General features: G+C 41.5%; 1 protein-coding gene across 15 annotated transcripts in view; it reads right to left on the bottom strand.

Annotated features, from left to right (window-relative positions):
• Positions 1–17,742, bottom strand: part of gphnb (gephyrin b) — a 94,927-nt gene that overhangs the window by 8,597 nt on the left and 68,588 nt on the right. For 7 of the 15 annotated variants that reach the window (XM_035995516.1, XM_035995517.1, XM_035995523.1 and 4 more), the window contains 6 exons: positions 15,905–15,946; positions 13,849–13,923; positions 9,032–9,088; positions 6,276–6,318; positions 4,498–4,635; positions 1,853–1,945 (listed from right to left, as the gene is read on the bottom strand). In XM_035995516.1, coding sequence (XP_035851409.1) covers positions 1,853–1,945; positions 4,498–4,635; positions 6,276–6,318; positions 9,032–9,088; positions 13,849–13,923; positions 15,905–15,946 — 448 coding nt within the window. The remainder of the gene's footprint in view (positions 1–1,852; positions 1,946–4,497; positions 4,636–6,275; positions 6,319–9,031; positions 9,089–13,848; positions 13,924–15,904; positions 15,947–17,742) is intronic. The other 8 variants (XM_035995525.1, XM_035995527.1, XM_031322497.2 and 5 more) reach the window with 6 other exon arrangements.

Here is a 17,742-nt window from a genome sequence, read left to right as displayed (position 1 = left end):
AAGGATTAAATGCTTCCCCACTTATTAAAGAAAACCTGCCACTCTTTTCCTTGTGAAACACTTGGAAAACACCACTGGATGACAATGAACATCTGTTGCTGAGTTAAAAACAACCAGTTTTTTTTTCTTCAATTTTTCACAAATTGACACAATGGAAATGTGATGTTTTTACCATTTCCCACCCAGAGATCCAGCCGTCTAACTAAGACTAATTCATTTTTGGGGGGTAGCAGGTTAGTAAAAGGGTAAAAATATGCACTGTGTTCTGGTTAAGCAATAGGTTATTGGCTCCTTCCACACCCATTATAGTCTAGGCACTAAAATCTCTAAAATCTGCACGTGTACGTCTCAGCGGACGCCAGGCCCTCAGGACAGCTGCATAAAATCCAGAGAGACCTGTGGTGTTCTGCTCCTCCTACTCCAACAACAAGAGCCAACAGCAGATGTTACATACAAGAGCTTTTGAGCTGCCTGGAGCTAGCAAGCTGCCGCCCTGCTCTCCAGGTTAACAGGGCCCTCAATGCTTTCCAGGACGCCCAGCCACTGATTTCTTGACCAAAACAAGTCAACTCAATTTGCCTGGATCTCACCTAAAAAAACACTCTAAGGAGTTGGTGGAGCCACTGGAATGAAATCTCTCTGAGCAAAAATAAACCCATATGTCTTGCCACTCGTCTCCACCTGGCAGCTATGGAGGACAGCCCCCTCCATGTCCCACAGTGCAGAGCCTTCAGTTCACCTTGGCAGAAGAAGCCCTTACATGGCTCCTGAGGCAGTTCTCCACTGCCCCAGTGTCTTCATCTCTAACTAGGACAATCAGGTCATTAATACAGGGGGAAAGACACACTGGCCTGGTTAGTTCTTCAGCTTTATCTATGTTCTGCAACTTCCTTTTTAAGAAAACCCAAGAAACTGGATTGGGTCGCTCCAGTGATTCATAAATCTATCACTACGTTTGTGTGTAATGTCTTTTTCTATGTTCTCTGTGCTAAGATATTAGCATAGGGTCAGATAACTTATTGGCATAAAATGTACAGTAGTAATTTCAGGTATATTGTATTATTTTCATGAAATGTTTGTATTACTATTTAATCAAGTGTAAGGTAAGATGTGTGGAACATCCATATTACCTCTTTTACTCTTTAGTCAAATGGTTCATATGGCAATCTAACCTTAATTCTGTCAGTTAGCTGGTTCAGTTGGTTACGCAACAGTTACACCTGACAATTACCCTTACCAACTAATCTCTATGTTAGATCTAGTTTGTTAGTGAAACCTATTTTAATTTAGTGATGTGTAAATCTCCACATACAGTACTAAACTTGTACGTTATAACACAGCTACATTTTAACTTTGAACAGCTAGTGCAACCGGCTGCAGAGCTTCCACTGTGTTCCATAAATGACCAAAAGACCTAAAAAGTGTCCAGTCCAGTGTTGAATTAAACATTGTCTTTTCTATTTTAGTTTTAGGGAACAATTATTGTACCTTATGAACATATCATGGGCTCTACATATAACTGTGTAAATGTTAGTTTAGGGTGTAAATTACTGAGGTGAAATTGGACATCCATGGCAGATTTTCTGGCTAACCTGTCCTGGACCGGCCTGCTCAAGCCCTAATTTAATTTGAAAATATCCCATTTCTTTTTCAATTACATGTTTTTGAGGCCTGAATACTAGTTTGAATATTTAAACGGTTGATTCACAGCTTTTAACATCTACACTTTGCAACGTATCTACATTGTTTCAGCAAAACTGACTCTAATGCCAAAAGAAAATAATTAAATTGATCTAAGATGGACGGGACAGGAGTATATTTCAAATCACCTGCCATAATGTACGGTACTTACCTCTCACAGCATAACCATCCTTGACAGAGGCAGGGAAGGGTGGCAGGTTGTCTTTGGCATAAACGTCCTGAGCCAGGACTCGACCCATCCCATCTGTGGGAAAAGAGGAAGAACATGGGTATGAGGAGAGGAGGAGAAGTTGGGCAAAGGGTGGCAGAGGGAGAGAGCGACAGCTGGAGAGAAAGAGAGACAGAGGGTGAGGGAGACAGTGCATCTGATTCAGATGAAGATACAGAGAGGCATAACCGCCGGAGGTATGTATATATTCGAGTGTGTTGTAAAGAGAGACAGAGTGTGACACCACGCATCAGGATCTCTCTGCATGACTCACCACCTGACCAGCACACACGGACGACACACACACACACACACACACACACACACACACACACACACACACACACACACACACACACACACTCCTTTTCTATTTTAGCTTTACTGATTCACATATAACAAGTGGAGGTTTGCAAGTGTTGCTATCCAAATTTCTTAACCACTTCCACCAGCCAGACAACTTAAAGACACTCAGGAAACATTGTGTAGGAAGAACAGAGACTCTGCACACAGACAATAGCTCAGAGAGAGTGAGGGAAGGAAAGAAAAACAGAAAAAGACATAGGCAGAGTGGGTGGAGGAGAAAAATCCTGGCACTAAAAATACCTTAAGCTGCTGTGTGGCTATATAAAGCTTATCTCAGAGCCTTTATGCTACGATTATGTTGGCGTTAATATGAAGATCTAAGCTTTGATATCAATGAGTTGAAGGGGAAACATATGCATGTACACACACCCACACACATGCATGCATACAGCTTACTAGATGACAGTCATAACGAGCTGCTGTAAATAATGCATCTCAGTTGTAGAAGAAGATGACACACGTGCCTGTTGGACTTGTCCATTCCTTACATCTTGACTAAAAAGTCAACAGCATTTCATCCGAGATATTCTGCTGTATTTTCACAACCGGTACACCATCAACACACTGTGACACGGCACAGACACCCACACCACACCCACACCCACCCACCCACCCACCCACACACACCACACACACACACACACACACACACACACACACACACACACACACACACACACACACACACACACACACACACACACACACACAGCCCTCTAAATCCAGCAGGGGAGCTGCTCAAGCTGTTGTCTCTCTAAATATTTAATCTCCCATATCCCATCTTCCTCTCCTCCTTACCCACTGTCCTCCTCCCAGCTGTGCTCCTGCAAATCCCTCACCTCTCCAAGAACATGAAACATCACTTTACACCTGGGAAAAGAGTGTTCCTTCTACCATCATTGATCGAGACGTCATGTGCACCGCAGGGTGTTATTGCCCCCAATCCTCGCTACCCCGTATTTAGAGATGAATTAAAGAGTGTGTTTTCCCCTCTGGCCCTCAGCCTGGCTCTGTATCCCCCTCCGCTGGCGATGAGGCCACTCTGCCAGAAGGCTGACGAGACCCACGCGTGCTAAACTAACGTCTCTGTGTATGTTTGTATCTGTGTCTGTTTAGACATGCAAATTCATAAATACAGCTACAAAGATACATTGAAACATGCATTAAATCTCTGTTATAATGCTCTGTTATAATAAGGAGAATTCATATATAAGTAACTGTATATATTGTTTTATTTTATTGTTTCTATTCTAATTTAAGTATTTGTATATATGTTCTGTGTGTGTGTAGTGTGTAGGGTCTTCGACGTTTCATTGTGCAACCCTGTGTTGTAAAACATGTAACAACCTTGTGAATTATTATAAAAAAAAAATGTTAAAGAATGTATGTGAATCAGAATTCTTTTCTATTTCACTTTTTAAACCTGATGACAGTGAACTAACAACAGTACCGTTGCAGGCCATAGAACCAAAACAATAATCTGAAAGATGCTAAAATGATCCTCAGACCTGAGGGAAACTGCAGAGTCAGGTAATAATTCCCAGTGTTTGTCACTCAGTGCGACCCCTTTCAACCAGAAGATTGGCAGTTTGATCCCTGGTTACTCCTGTCCGCATGTCAAAGTGTCCTTGAGCAAGATGCTGCACCCCCAAGTTGCTCCCTGGGCGCCATGTGGCTGCCCAGTGCTACTAATGCTTAGGATGGGTTAAATGCACAGATTGAATTTCACTACATTGAACTGTACGATTGTATGTGACGAACAAATTAAGTTTCTTTTCTGCTATATATAGCAGCCTAAAGTGACTCTGTTCTACAAATGTTTCTCAACATAAAAACACAATAGAAAGCCATAAAAAAGGCCAAGTGTTATAACCTTTTTTTTAATCTTAGGCAGCAGTAAATGTAAATGACACATGGATTATTAGGACTGGTTTGTTTGTTGTGTATGTAGCCAAGTAAATTTGAGTGACACCGTGGCATGCAGACACAGATGGCTGATTCAGCGAGGTGTCCAGTTGTGGACAGAGAGTGTTTAAATGCTGTAATGTAATCTTAGCGAGCGCATGTTGCTCCGTCGATCTGAAAAGTATGACACCTTAGCTGTCAGCAGGTATAATGGGAAGGTGAATTGGAGATGTCAAGGGGTGAGATTAACACATTTAGGACATTTAAGTGGGTGTAAATCAGATGTGCTCAACCTGCAGGGTTTCTGTCCTCCTCACCTCTGTAGTTAATGATCTCAGTGCCCAGGACGGCGGTCATCTCCAGCACAGTGATGAAGGCCTTGTCCATGGAGGTGAGGGGGAAGGGGGACATGCGGTGCCTCCGGGCCACCTTGGTGATGTCCACTGCACTGTGACCTGGGAAGACATGTGACATTACATACACTGTAATGAAATGGTTGTCACAAAATCAAATCTCATCACAAAACAGGAACAGTACTGTGGTTGCTCTGTCCGAAATAAATTCATACATTCATTCATTCAGTATAGAGCCTCACATATGTTGGGCAGATACCAATATTTAACATTTTATAATAGTATACTATAATAACAATATATCGACTAATATTCATTTTTTAAGCACATAACAAAAAACACTTTTGATAGGGATCAATTGAAATTGCTTTGAGATTGCTTTTAAACTACTACTAAAATACATTTGCCTTTTCTGTACTGCAATTTAAAAAAGAAGTTAATATCGCCAAATATAGTCAATAGTTTTACTTAATCGGAATAATGTATGAAACGTCATCATTTTCTATCATCACTGGCAGGTGTAGTATCCCATTTCTGTTACTTGCATCAAAGGGATTGCGGTGCAGGATTTTAAGGAAAAACTAATGCACATGCTATGGTGTGCTTTTTATTTACATAGAATTCGGATACTGACATAAAATGGTGTAAAGTAAATACAGTGCATTTGGTAGAGAACAGGGAGTGATTTCAGACATACATAGCTCTAGACTAAAGCTTTGAAATGAAAGCCTAGCCCAGCCTGAATCAGAAAAAAAACCTGAGACCACTCACCCTTTTAGCATTTTAATTCTTTATTTAGACAGTTTGAAAGTTGAGAGAAACACAGAGGGGAGGGAGAGAGGAGAAAACTCTGCTGGGACTCAATCCCGAGACAGTGGAGGCATCTACATGACTCCAAAGGCAAGAAACTGAACCACTCAACTATCTCTGGAGACAAAAACTGTATTTTTAAGAATTTTCTTTTGTGGGCCAAGAGCCCCAGAAAAACCTTAAAATAAAAAGCTGTTGAGAAATTAAAACTGATCTGAGCGCACTGGGTTTGCAGCAGTAAAGGTAATTCCAAAACTCAGGACATGATAATGCATACATGCAAAACAATTGTATAAATAAACATATGTAATCTAATGTGTTTCCACATCACTGTCACCAAGATAACTGGATTAATTTATTTTTTCAGTGCATGTCCGTATATACATGCAATAACACAATTTAAACACCATGAGGAGGGATTGGCAAGAAATACTCCTGTTTGTTTGGAGAAGCTGTGGAACCCAGCTGGATGATAGAAGTGCTCGATAGCAGCCATGTTGGTCTAATAATACCTCTCTAATAATTCCAAAGGTAGAAGGTACAAAGCAAGGTGTAACTAATATGTAATCTGCTCTCTCTCTCTCCTTCTCTCTTTATCTCTCTCTGCCTCACAGCGAAGAATAGGCCCTGCTGTGCTTTGATTTCCCTTGACCCAATTTCTCTCCTTTAAACATACACTTTCGCTTCCACAGCATATTCTAATGCTTAACATGAGGCTTAACAACCTCTGGCAAAACATTGCGCACGCACGCACGCACGCACGCACACAGCAGCCACACAGCAGCTACACATGGCCAAACACGCAAACAGCGCTCTCATTGTCACATCACATGCTCATTTAAAATCTATTTATGCGTGTTTGAGAGCACACTTGGTGACATACAGATATGACACACAGGAAAGAGCTTTTGAATTGGCAACTGAGTACTCACTTGATCTTAGGATATTTTCTTTGCTGCTGCATCGTGACTGCACCTAAAGATGGGGAGGGCGGTTGGGAGAAAGACGAAGGGCAAAAGGAAAGAGAGAGAGAGCAGAGGTAGTGGTAATTTGAGATAAACCGGGCTGCTCTTTTGACATGCTTGAGATGAGAAGCTATTTAAACAACAGTCAGAAGAATTGGCAAAGGCCGTGTCACACTACACTGTGCACTTTGTCCTGCTGTTGGGAGATGGCTGCATCTCCTGCATTACTATTATCATCAATTCCTGTACACTACATCATCACATCACAGGTGATATTCACACTGATAAATACACTGACATGTCACATTAGATTGAAGCACTAAAAGGGAATATTTGGACAAAGGCAACAACATACAGAGTGACAATATTGTATCACAAGGTCATAACAGATGTATTAACTGTGCTACGGTGTAACATCAAATGCAGTGGAAATGTAGTGTCGAGTATAGATAGTGGCTGTTCAGATGTGGTGCAGGACGGTAAGGTTTCTCTGGAGATCGCTGATGCGGCGTGATAGCTGCACTAGCGCTTTACCTGTAATATATGGCAAGGTGGGGAGGAGAGCAGAGTGGGTTAAAACTAGGCTGAGCTTCCCAAAAGCATCTTGAGACTTACTGGTAACTGTTGTTAATGGTGAGTGAATGGAGAACAAATAAACTGAAAGTGGTGCCGGTATTGTTTGTAACTGATATATCTTTGCCAAATTAAGTGCAACAGTACAACAAAAGGAAACCACGTTGGCCTCTATCTTTCTAATTTTAGCACTTCTTAAAATAAAGACCACATTTCCAATAAACCCTGTTTCTTCCAGTCAAAAAAAGGATATTGGTATTTGCCATTTCTCGAGTTTTTAAACATGTTGGAGGCAGTTAAGCCATGCACCAACATCTGCCATGAATAATATTTCCCAATTTCATACAACATACTAATAGTGTGAAGTGAAGTACTATACTAATTGTCATACAGTTGTATACTGTTTTTTACAATTACAAGAATGTAGTTTATCGTTCTGTACAAACAGGAACTGATGCAGCAAGTGCACCGACTGACATCAATCAAACTTGGGACACACAGCTTATCATCATCTTGTTTAATATGGTAAGAAAGATTTCATGGCAACAAGTTTCTTGATGGAATCTAATCAGCTCGCACGTAATTTACAGTGGAATGCCATTAGCGGCAAATGAAAGCAAGAACAAAAAGAGTCTATAGGACAGGTGGCAACTGCCAAGTAGCCATTTCACCTCTGCTGTCAGAAGCAGCCAACCTCCTGGTGATCATGCTGTTTGTTAATGGTACAGTATTTATATAAAACGAACATAGCACCGATGCAGTGTTGTTACAGATGCTACACAGCACTAAAACGATATATAACTTATAAAAAAGATGCTGTGTTACAGTATGAGCATGCTTTTGTGAAGCTCAACTTTAGGGAAGGACTTAATAAGGGAAGGAGAATCACAAGTTGCAAGTTATCAGGCTGCAAGATTGGCACAGAATACAAGTATTCCTGTATAAAACTAAACCAATATACAGAAATAGTACATAAATCTAGGCAAAATCTGTTCTGATGCCAATATTTTACAGTCTTGGCAAAATCATGGCAGATATTTAAACTTAAGTGTCTTTTGGACAATTGTAAGTTGGGCTTGATTTTGGGGAATTTTTAGCTCTCCATTTGTCTTCCTGACTCCTAGCTGGCCTGTCCATGTACCTTTTTTCAGATGTGATGACTGGCATAACTAATTGTCAATCATGTTCAGTCTGCCCTTACATGTCTTTCACTCTGTGTGGCTTCTGGCAGTCCTCCTTTACTTTGTTGCAACTGCTGCATCTCAATAACACACATAAGTTGGGTGTGGGCAGTGTGTGGTGTATGGAGAACCAAAACACCCATGGTGAAGGTCTCTCTACCCCACCCGCCCAGCCACCCACCTCTTTCTCCCTCCTCCCCTCCCTCACCGCCATCATTACTAGGCTAATACTGTGACACCACTGAGCACCAAACAGCCGAGGTGAGAGGGTGGGAGATGGGAGGTGGGGCAAGTTGGGTGGGATGGTGGAGGAGGTAGGGATGGAGAGAGACAGAAAGATAGAAAAAACAGGTAGGTAGACAGAAAGAGACATGGGTGGAAGGATGAGGATCAGCATTACGTGGTCCCACAGCCCGGAAAGAAAAGAAACAAACAAAAACAGGAAGCACGGACTAGACAGACTTCACTAAACTACAGAGCCGAGACACAGCAGAAAGAAGGGAAAACAGGAGGAAAAGAACAAAAACAATAAAGACCACTTGAGCGGCCTGATGGCATCTACTTAACAGACATCCAGCACACCAGACATAGCTACTGAAAGCAGAGGATGTTAACCGGAAAGACAGAAACAGAGACAGACCGACAGATGGAGGGAGAGAAAGAGAGACAGACTGAGAAAGGTGTGCGTGGGAGACGAAGTTAAGAAGACTCCTAACAGACCGGACAGAGAAATAGTGAGACAGAGTGAACGACAGACAGATTGAGGACGAGAAAGAGACCAGCGGCAACAGACAGATAGAGAGACAAACAGAGAAAGAGAGTGAGCGATAGCTAGAAAGATAGCGAGGCAAGCGAGGAGGGGTCGGGGGGGAGGGTCGGGGGGGGAACACAGAGCGGGGCGTTTGTTTTGCGCGCTCCTCGGAGGAGGGTGAGGGAAAGGGAAGGAGGGGAGGGGGGCGGGATAGTTACTCGAGAGCTGAAGGTCCTCCTGCGATCATCTTTAAGCCCCTCCAACCTACACTGGAGCTAGTGGAGATAAAGCATCGAATCACAGGCATCAGTGCATCTGTCCCAGCAACCACAACACCACAGACAGACAGACAGACAGACAGACAGACGGACGTAGGGACAAACAGACAGACAGGCATCCACTACGACAAGCAACCCTAGCAGGAGAAGGGAGCTGCAAGGAGCGAACTGAGATAGAAAGAAAGAGAAAAAGATAGAAGGAAAGAAAGGGCAATGGGCTTTCAGGTGGCATATTGCACCCTGCGGCAGCCATACTGGAGGCCCTATGAGCTAAAAAGATAAACAGCTGAAAACATTTAGAATTTTTTCCCCCAAATATAGTTCTGTGTTCAGAGGTAAAGTTTTGTGCTGTTTTGTGTCTTAGAAGTTATAACAAGGCCAACCATAAGTGCCATTTTGGACTGAGATAACATTATCCGGTTAGCTAACTATCTGTTCACTGTTAAACAATAAGGCTGGTGATATTTAATTTTTTTCTTATAGCCAACAAATTCCATGAATGGACTGAAACAATGAATTGATACCAACAAGTCTTGCCTCTGCAAAGACTCATATAGCTTATTCCTCTGTGCATAGAGCTCCATTGTTGTCCAAAAACTATTATAAACACATCAGTGAGCCACATTGTTGCATGGGGTGACATGTTCCTTCATTACCATGAACACACACACACACACACACACTGTTTATTCTATGCCAATCCCACATACGTACACAATCCTGCTGCTCACTAGTAAACCAAATGTGCATTAATCCACAGCTGAAAATAGTCCCCAACAAATTACTATTTAGGGGACATTTTTATAAATGTACTTTCATATTTGTTAGATAATGGACTGAGTGCCACCAGAAAGTGGCAGAATTCAGAGGTGTTGAGAGGCAACTTTTGTTACCAATAAGAAAAAAACATGGAATAATGCCTTATTTTTTTACTCCAAATATGATATTATTTTGATTAAGTTGTTTAGGTGAAAATATGCCTTTTATTTTTCCATTTAACATGATGGTAACAGTATAACTTACTGCAACCGTTATTTTTTAGCCTGCTAATGCTAATTCTAAATGTAAGTTGGTAATGCATGGGTTGTCAAGTAGATGGGCTGACCAAGTCACAACAACAACAACAACATGTCACAGTCCATATTAATTAAATCTTTTTGATTTGAGCACTAGCTAACACATTAGTTAGAAGCATTGTAGCATCTAATAGTTGTATAATAAGAGTAACATTGCTTTAATAAGCATTGTGGGCTGGCTAACAATACCAAGAGGTAGCTGTTTGTTGAGGTTAACTGAGCTACTCAAACTACAACTATTTTGAGATGTAGTTTGAGACTTTGAGTAGAGATGAGATAAAGGACAAGACCTGAGGAAGACATGACAATGAATCTAACTTTTCAGACTCCTCACAGCTTCACTAAACCTAAATGAACACGTGCAGGTAAGTATACATGTATGAGAATGATAGTGATTTTGAAATCTACTATCTGTTCTTTTAGCTTACTTGTTCTTTCTGATTTGTATTTTTTTTTTTACAGCCTATTTTCCAGTGGACCTCCATGATGGCACTAGCTGTGGTTGCTAGGAGATTTGTGCCACAACTGCACAGCCCTCATATACAGAGAGGGAGAAGTATGATGAAAAAAAAGAGACAGAAAAAGGACAAAGGTGGGGATTAAGGGAGCTAAATACAGCTACAGCAAGACATAGATCAAACTTGCAGACATTGAAAAGCACATATGAAAACTAACGATCGACAGCTAGGACATTTTTGTACAAGGTGTGCCTTGCTAAAAAAGAACTGCAAAATACACCTAAAATTATAAAAAAAGATACTAATAACGCATAACAATTACATCAGAAGCTCACTACCTAGCTAGTCTCTTTAAACACACAGACAAACCACAAGAATCACAAGTTTTCTACTACCAGTTTTACATATGCCTCTATTGTAGTATTAATCTGTCCTGCAGCTAAGGTTAATGCAGTAAGTGTACAGTCACCGTTAACTAAGAAAAAGCTAAAAACCTTAATGCAGTGTGGAGTGATGACACTAAGACTGACACGTGTGGAAAACCTCAGTATGGCAAAAATAAAAAATAAATAGCTAGTAGAAAATACCATCAGAGAGCCATGGGGAGACAGTTTGCATATGGAGATGAACACAGTGGAAAAGCTACAGGAAGGTGTGTGTGTTAAGAAGTGAGGAGTGTGTAGAGAATGAGTGCAGAAGCAGAATGGGGTGTTTTGGGTTATATAGGGGGAAGTGAGGTTGGGGGAGACAAAAAAGCAGACTTTCAAACACTCTCACACTCATTTCTAATCTACCCTTCACCGCAATCCCCCTGTTACTGGTGAGAGACTGACCAAGTTCAAGAAAGAAATGAGCTCAAATGAGGGATACAAAACAATTGCAACAAAAGACACACACACACACACACACACACACACACACACACACACACACACACAAAGAGAGCAGTTTCCCCTCAGTAAGCAAAAATATATGAAATAAAATTGAAACAAAGTCAGTGAACGCTGACACATCTGTGTGAGCGTGTGTGTCTGAGGATTTGGGCTTTACACCTTCACTCATCTTAATGGCACATCTTAGTATGCTGATAATGCAGAAACACACACAAAAATAAAATAAAAAACGGTGGCCCCCACACCAGAAACATTAGTAACTCAACACACCAACCCCGCCGTCGCCACGGAAACAGTCTGACGACGGGTTGTCATGGAGATCTGCCAGCAAGATCATTGGGCTGGGGAGCGGGTGGCGGTGGCAATGGTGTCTACAGACACAGAATAGTGAGCGTGGCCAGGTCAGCGAGACACGTGGCTCTGAGGGCTGCGAGCCCCCCGGGGGAAAATCAATGGGGCTAATAACCAGCTGGCTGAGGAGATGCTCCAGGAAATGATGGGATGCAACCGCTGCGGTGCTGAGCTCAGCACAAAACAAAGGAGCTGTCACACAAATTATGCAAAAAGGGGAAGATTTATCCGTCCGCCGTGAGGAGGAGAGGGCTGTGACAGGGCAAGGGAGGCTCGTTTGAACCGGCTTCAACCGCCTCGCCCCACTGGACGTGGCAAGAGAGGGAGAGGGATGGAATGGAGCAGAGGACAAAATGCTGGAGTGATAGCAACAGAGTGGTAGAGGGCAGGACAAAATGCTACTGTGGTAATCCAGAGCCAAGCCCTCCTCCCTGGGGAGTGGAGGCAAGAGCCTGAGGGGGGGAAATGACAGCGGGAAAGAGAGTGACACAGCGGTGAGGAAATGTGTTTCAGCAAAGGCCTCTGCTCTCTCCACTGACTGCCGAGCAATCTTGGCTTCTGTAGGGCTTCCCAATTACTGCCCCATGGATCATCTGTTAATCCAGACACACACACACACACACACACACACACTTGCGCTCAAATTCAAACCAGGTACATGCACACAGATACTTACACACTTTTCTGCAAAAACAAAACACTACAATATCATCATCCACTGATACACAAATCACATCAAATGATCAGATGGGTGACAAATGAAAGAGAATGAGTGCTGGTGGAGATCCTGAGAGAGAGAGGCAATGGGGAGGAATGTTGCTGACCACTAAAGGTGGTGATACACAGGGCATCTTCTTGAGCAACTCTTCAACTCAATTGCTGCTTTATTTCTTTTGACTTTTAATCATGTTTTTTTTTATTGCCATGTGTATCACCACACTAACTCGAAAACTTATCTCTGGATGAACCACGCACTACACACCTCCCCCTGTAGAAATCTGTTATATGAGGAAGTGTAAAATGTGTGTTTGTGTTTGCAAAATCAAGACTAAGACCTCATTTACACATTGTATTAACATACAATCTGTATCTGGATAATGATATCAGCTTGGCCTTTGCATTTAGACCTGCTATCAATAAGCATTCTTGTTATCTCAATTTTGCCCACATTGTGATCCAATCTCAATATGCTAATTAGGTAGGACCTGTTAAACATGGCATGTTCCGAGTCAATGGAAGGGATGCTGCTGTATGGGGTATAGGTGACCTTTCAACTTGTTGGGTGCACTTTATTTTCTTAGAGCCTAAAAGTTTGGTTTCAAATCTTATTTCACTGTTACATTAAATATTCTTGACTAAATAAGCAAACAACCCCACAGTTGACATGGCATTTTGATTAAAATATTGCTAAATATTTATAGGTGCATGGAAGTACACATTACCACCTAAAACCAGTGAGAGGAGCAGTGAAAATATAGCACAGACAGAAATCTCTAATGTGAAATACTTAAAACTGCTCATTTGCTAACAAAAGGATTGTGTGTTCATGTATGAATGTAAAATATCCAGACACAGATCACATGTTAATACCACGTGTAAATGGGGTCTACTCTACCAATATCGCCCTGCTTTGATCTATCGCACTGTGACATCTTCACTTTTTTGGGGATTTTAAACTTTTGTTTCTCCTGTATCTCCCACTACAGCTTAAAACAAGCCACCATATACTGTGTATATCATATTTGTTGTTCTTGGAGTATAAGCAAAGATAATAAACTAGAGTAAGACCAGGTTTGCTAACCTGTTCCAGTGCTACATGCCATAGCAAGGGGTTGCCCAGTACGATATTGTCTCAAATGTTAAGTGTGCCTCTCTCTGCCTGTGCGTACGTGTGTGTCACTAGTGGGGTGAGGTGCTATGTGGGATGCCAGTGGCCTGCATGCCGGTAGATAAGGCTGGAAGTAAGTTAGTGGGTTTACCTGGTCCAAGGTAGAGTACCTTGACTTGAGCGTGATGACCTCATCCAGGTGAGCCCTGAATTCTCTCCGTGAGGCCTGGGGGAAGCCACAGGATAGTCACTCACCTTCATGCCACACACACTCTCCCGCAGATGCAGGCAACAGGCATGCACACCCACACTGATCACACAACATATCAGTTAGTGATGCTTTTAAAACACAATTGCTCACACGGTCTCCTCATTTTGCACACTAACACACCAAAAGCGCACACAAACATATCCATGAACTAAGCCAGTACTAACCTGACACACATTCTGCAATCGAATCAATGGAAATTCAAAATGAAAAGTCGTGGCAAACAACTAGAAAACACTAACCACCAACAACACAATAAAACCAAAGATGGATGAAGAACAGAACCAGTTTAGTGGATTTGACCGTTTCAGTAGAGTGCTCCTGCTGTGGACACCTTTCTCTGTGTGTGCAAGTAGAAGTTAAGAAGTGAACCCAAGTGAGTGCTTGACCCCTGGCAGTAGCCAATGCCTCTGTCTGGCAACAGCTGGCGGGAGGATACAGAGTACAAGTAATGGCTACAGTAATCCAGTTACAGTGATTGAACTTCCAATCATACTACTACGAGCACAGTAATTGAATTACTTTTAGACAATGCTTGGACTTTTTGCCATATTTATGCCATTATTATTTTGATATAGAATAAGGTAAATAAAACTTATTTCAAAACATATGTGATGGCACTGAAAATACAGCCTGACTGATATTGGATTTTTAGGCCAATCTGATATAAACATTTAAGAGTATATACATATTTATATATAGTAGATATTTGTTTTCTGACATTAAAAAGGATCTCTTAAATTGGGTTATCAAAGGATTGTGACCAAGAATTAGATATATGCTGAGCAGCACATTTTATAGTTGAAAATTAAGCATGCCAATGTCAACAAATGTAACGAATAAAAACTATAAACCACAACACTACAAGTTCTACAAAAATATATTAGTTGAGATAGGAAAAAAGGGCAAAAAAATAAATAAATTCCAAACTATAATACACTTTATTAAACTATACTGACCTGGTCAAGTCAGCATCATAAACATTAAATTCATTTATAAATTACCATACAATAATGTACAGTGTATTTTGGATTTTTATGCTTCAATTACGACTAATGTAAGCAATAATACCAATATATGTGCAAAAAGATAAACATAAGATAAATATTTGCTCTCTATATATAAACGCAGGACAGTAACTGCATGACAATTCCTTTGGGGAAAAGAGATGATTTCTTGCACATTGTGCACAGATTTCATTACTGCACAATTACAGGTAATCAATGGATTCTGATATCACATTGGACAAGTGTCAGCACTCTTCCACGCCCTTGTACTGAGGCCACGTCTTTATCACTACAGATCAGAGTCATTGGGGCCTGACCAGAGTAACAAGCACAGGAGAGCTGCAAAGGCTTACAGCACATTCACCAGCTCTTTTCTCTTTTACAAGATGCTGTGTGTGTGTGTGTGTGTGTGTGTGTGTGTGTGTGTGTGAGAGAGGCCCTATTCAAGAAACTGAGGTGTGTAGCTACACACTTTGTTTGTGCAAGCAATATGACTTGCATTCAAATGCATAATTCAAGCATCTTTCAACTTCAGTTCTGAGGTTGAAATGCAGTCGAGGAAGATGCCAAGTGATGGAGGTTTGTTTATTTTGGAGAATGTGTGATTGTGGAGGGTTAGATACAGTATGTGTTTCAGAGTGAGGGCAACAGGGCATTTTACTACAAGACAATGTTGAAGCAAAACATAACAAGACCACATCCAGACAAATCCAGAGAGGAGAAACGGAGAACGTGTGTTAAACACCACAGAGAGACAGCAGGAGGGCAGCAGGCAGGATAGAACACAAGCACACACAAGGGAAAGGATATGAAGTTTAGGGGGTGAAGCAATCATTTCAGGCAGGAAGTAAGAAGTGCGGTTGGAGAAGGAGGGAGTAGAAACCGATGCTGATGACGGCCGTAACAATGCATTAGAACACATGCAGAAGTACCTCAGCAATGCTTAGGGTGGATGAACAGGAGGGGAGCCGGGCCTGGTGCCACGAGACAGAGAGGAAGGGAGAAGAGAAGAGGGTTAACAGAGCCAAAGCTGGGTTGAGCAGGGGGACAGAGTTACACAGAGACTGACAAGGGAAGCTGTCTTTCAGGAGGATATCTGCATGACATGTCTCTGTGTGACTGTCTCAGATGGGCCAAGGCAGCCAAGGGCATGACAGACAGGACAGGACAGGACGAGGACAGGATGGGGACCGGACAGGACAGCAGGTAGGAGATGCATGGGGATTCACTCCCCATTAGAACAATGGGAGAACAGGTTTCACAGGAAACATAACACAATTTGAACACTGCGTCAATTCTTCAGCTTAAATGCAGCCTAAATTTGCAAGTCTGTTTAGATTCACGAGACCTGATAGTGAAATAGATTCCACATGCCCTCTGTTTACACCAGAACATCAAAGCTTTTGCAGATCTAAGAAGACAGGTAGAGAAAATCAGCCTAATGGGAGGAGCATCTTCCTGCTGAGTCCTTTCACAGAGAGCTGAATTGACTATACTATACTACTACTATACTATCCCATTCTTGTGAATGTTCTCGTCCTAATCCAGGATGTAAGCGCTCCTTGTAAAATCAAACATCTGAATCTGGAAGACATATGTATCATGAGTAGCATGCTCTCTTGGTAATAAAATGTATGCTTCCAAGTCCCGATTAATGTATCAATTTATTACACTATTTATTTCTGTTTTTTTCAGAAGTGGCAAAACATGACATGCCTTCAAATTATACCACTGAAATCAACTGCAATACCACAGAAAACCTGCAGTTTTCTATCAGTATTTACCACTTTGTCGTACATTGACTGATTAAGGATGCAAACATCACTACAACACAATACTGTATGTAAGCCCTGCAATCAATGCAGGTGTCAATCATTGATCCAAAATGTCTCCATGTGAATATCCCTTCTTCACCATCATGTCGACATCTAACACAACATGTAAAGCAGAAATCACACAGGAAATAAAATGAGCCGGAAAATACAATGTGTTATATTCTTCACAGTTTCATGTTACTAGATATAAAAATGATAACCCGGAATACTAACCGTTTATTAGCCCAACAGCATGTCTTTACAGTAGCAAGGCTAACACCAACCACGGTAGCTAAAGTTAACCACAATCCATCAGGTGTATCTCACTACGGATCTTATAGTAGCCCAAAATACACAACACAATGTAATCTATTTCTAGCACCCAAAAGTATCACCTATTACTGCTCTACTGGGGTCAGCCATGATTGGAGCATTCTCATTCATGATGTGCTAAGGCATTTCTAATAACAATGCCACCACCAAAAGGCACATGAAGACTTTTATTACCTACACTAATGAGGTTGGAAAGAGGTTATGTTTCTGCCTCTTTATCAGGAAGTTGCCCACAGATTAAATTCTGATGGACAGATAACGGTTACATCAGTTACATCTGGATTTTTGCTTATTAACTATAACCATTTTGCTGTTCATTTACTGGAGGGAGAGTAATTCACTATGTCCAAGACAGCATCTGTACAGCATTTCATCCATGTGGTATTTCCAAGAGCCGTCCAGCTCAGAAATGGCATATCACTGGGAAATCCTATTAAAAGATATCACTTCTATTCCCAGAAAAATAATGGCCAGCATGAAAGCCAAGCTCACTATGAATTATTACTTAAGTCATTAGATGATTCCCAATCTTTCCTCGTGAAACAGTAACATTTCAGATTATATAATAAATTGCCTTTTTAAAGTGGGGCTGTTAAGGGATGAGCATCCCATCACCAATCATT

Source organism: Sander lucioperca, chromosome 19 (genome assembly GCF_008315115.2).
Source record: "Sander lucioperca isolate FBNREF2018 chromosome 19, SLUC_FBN_1.2, whole genome shotgun sequence".
Classification (NCBI taxonomy): domain Eukaryota; kingdom Metazoa; phylum Chordata; class Actinopteri; order Perciformes; family Percidae; genus Sander; species Sander lucioperca.
This window is presented reverse-complemented; position numbering and strand designations above follow the sequence as displayed.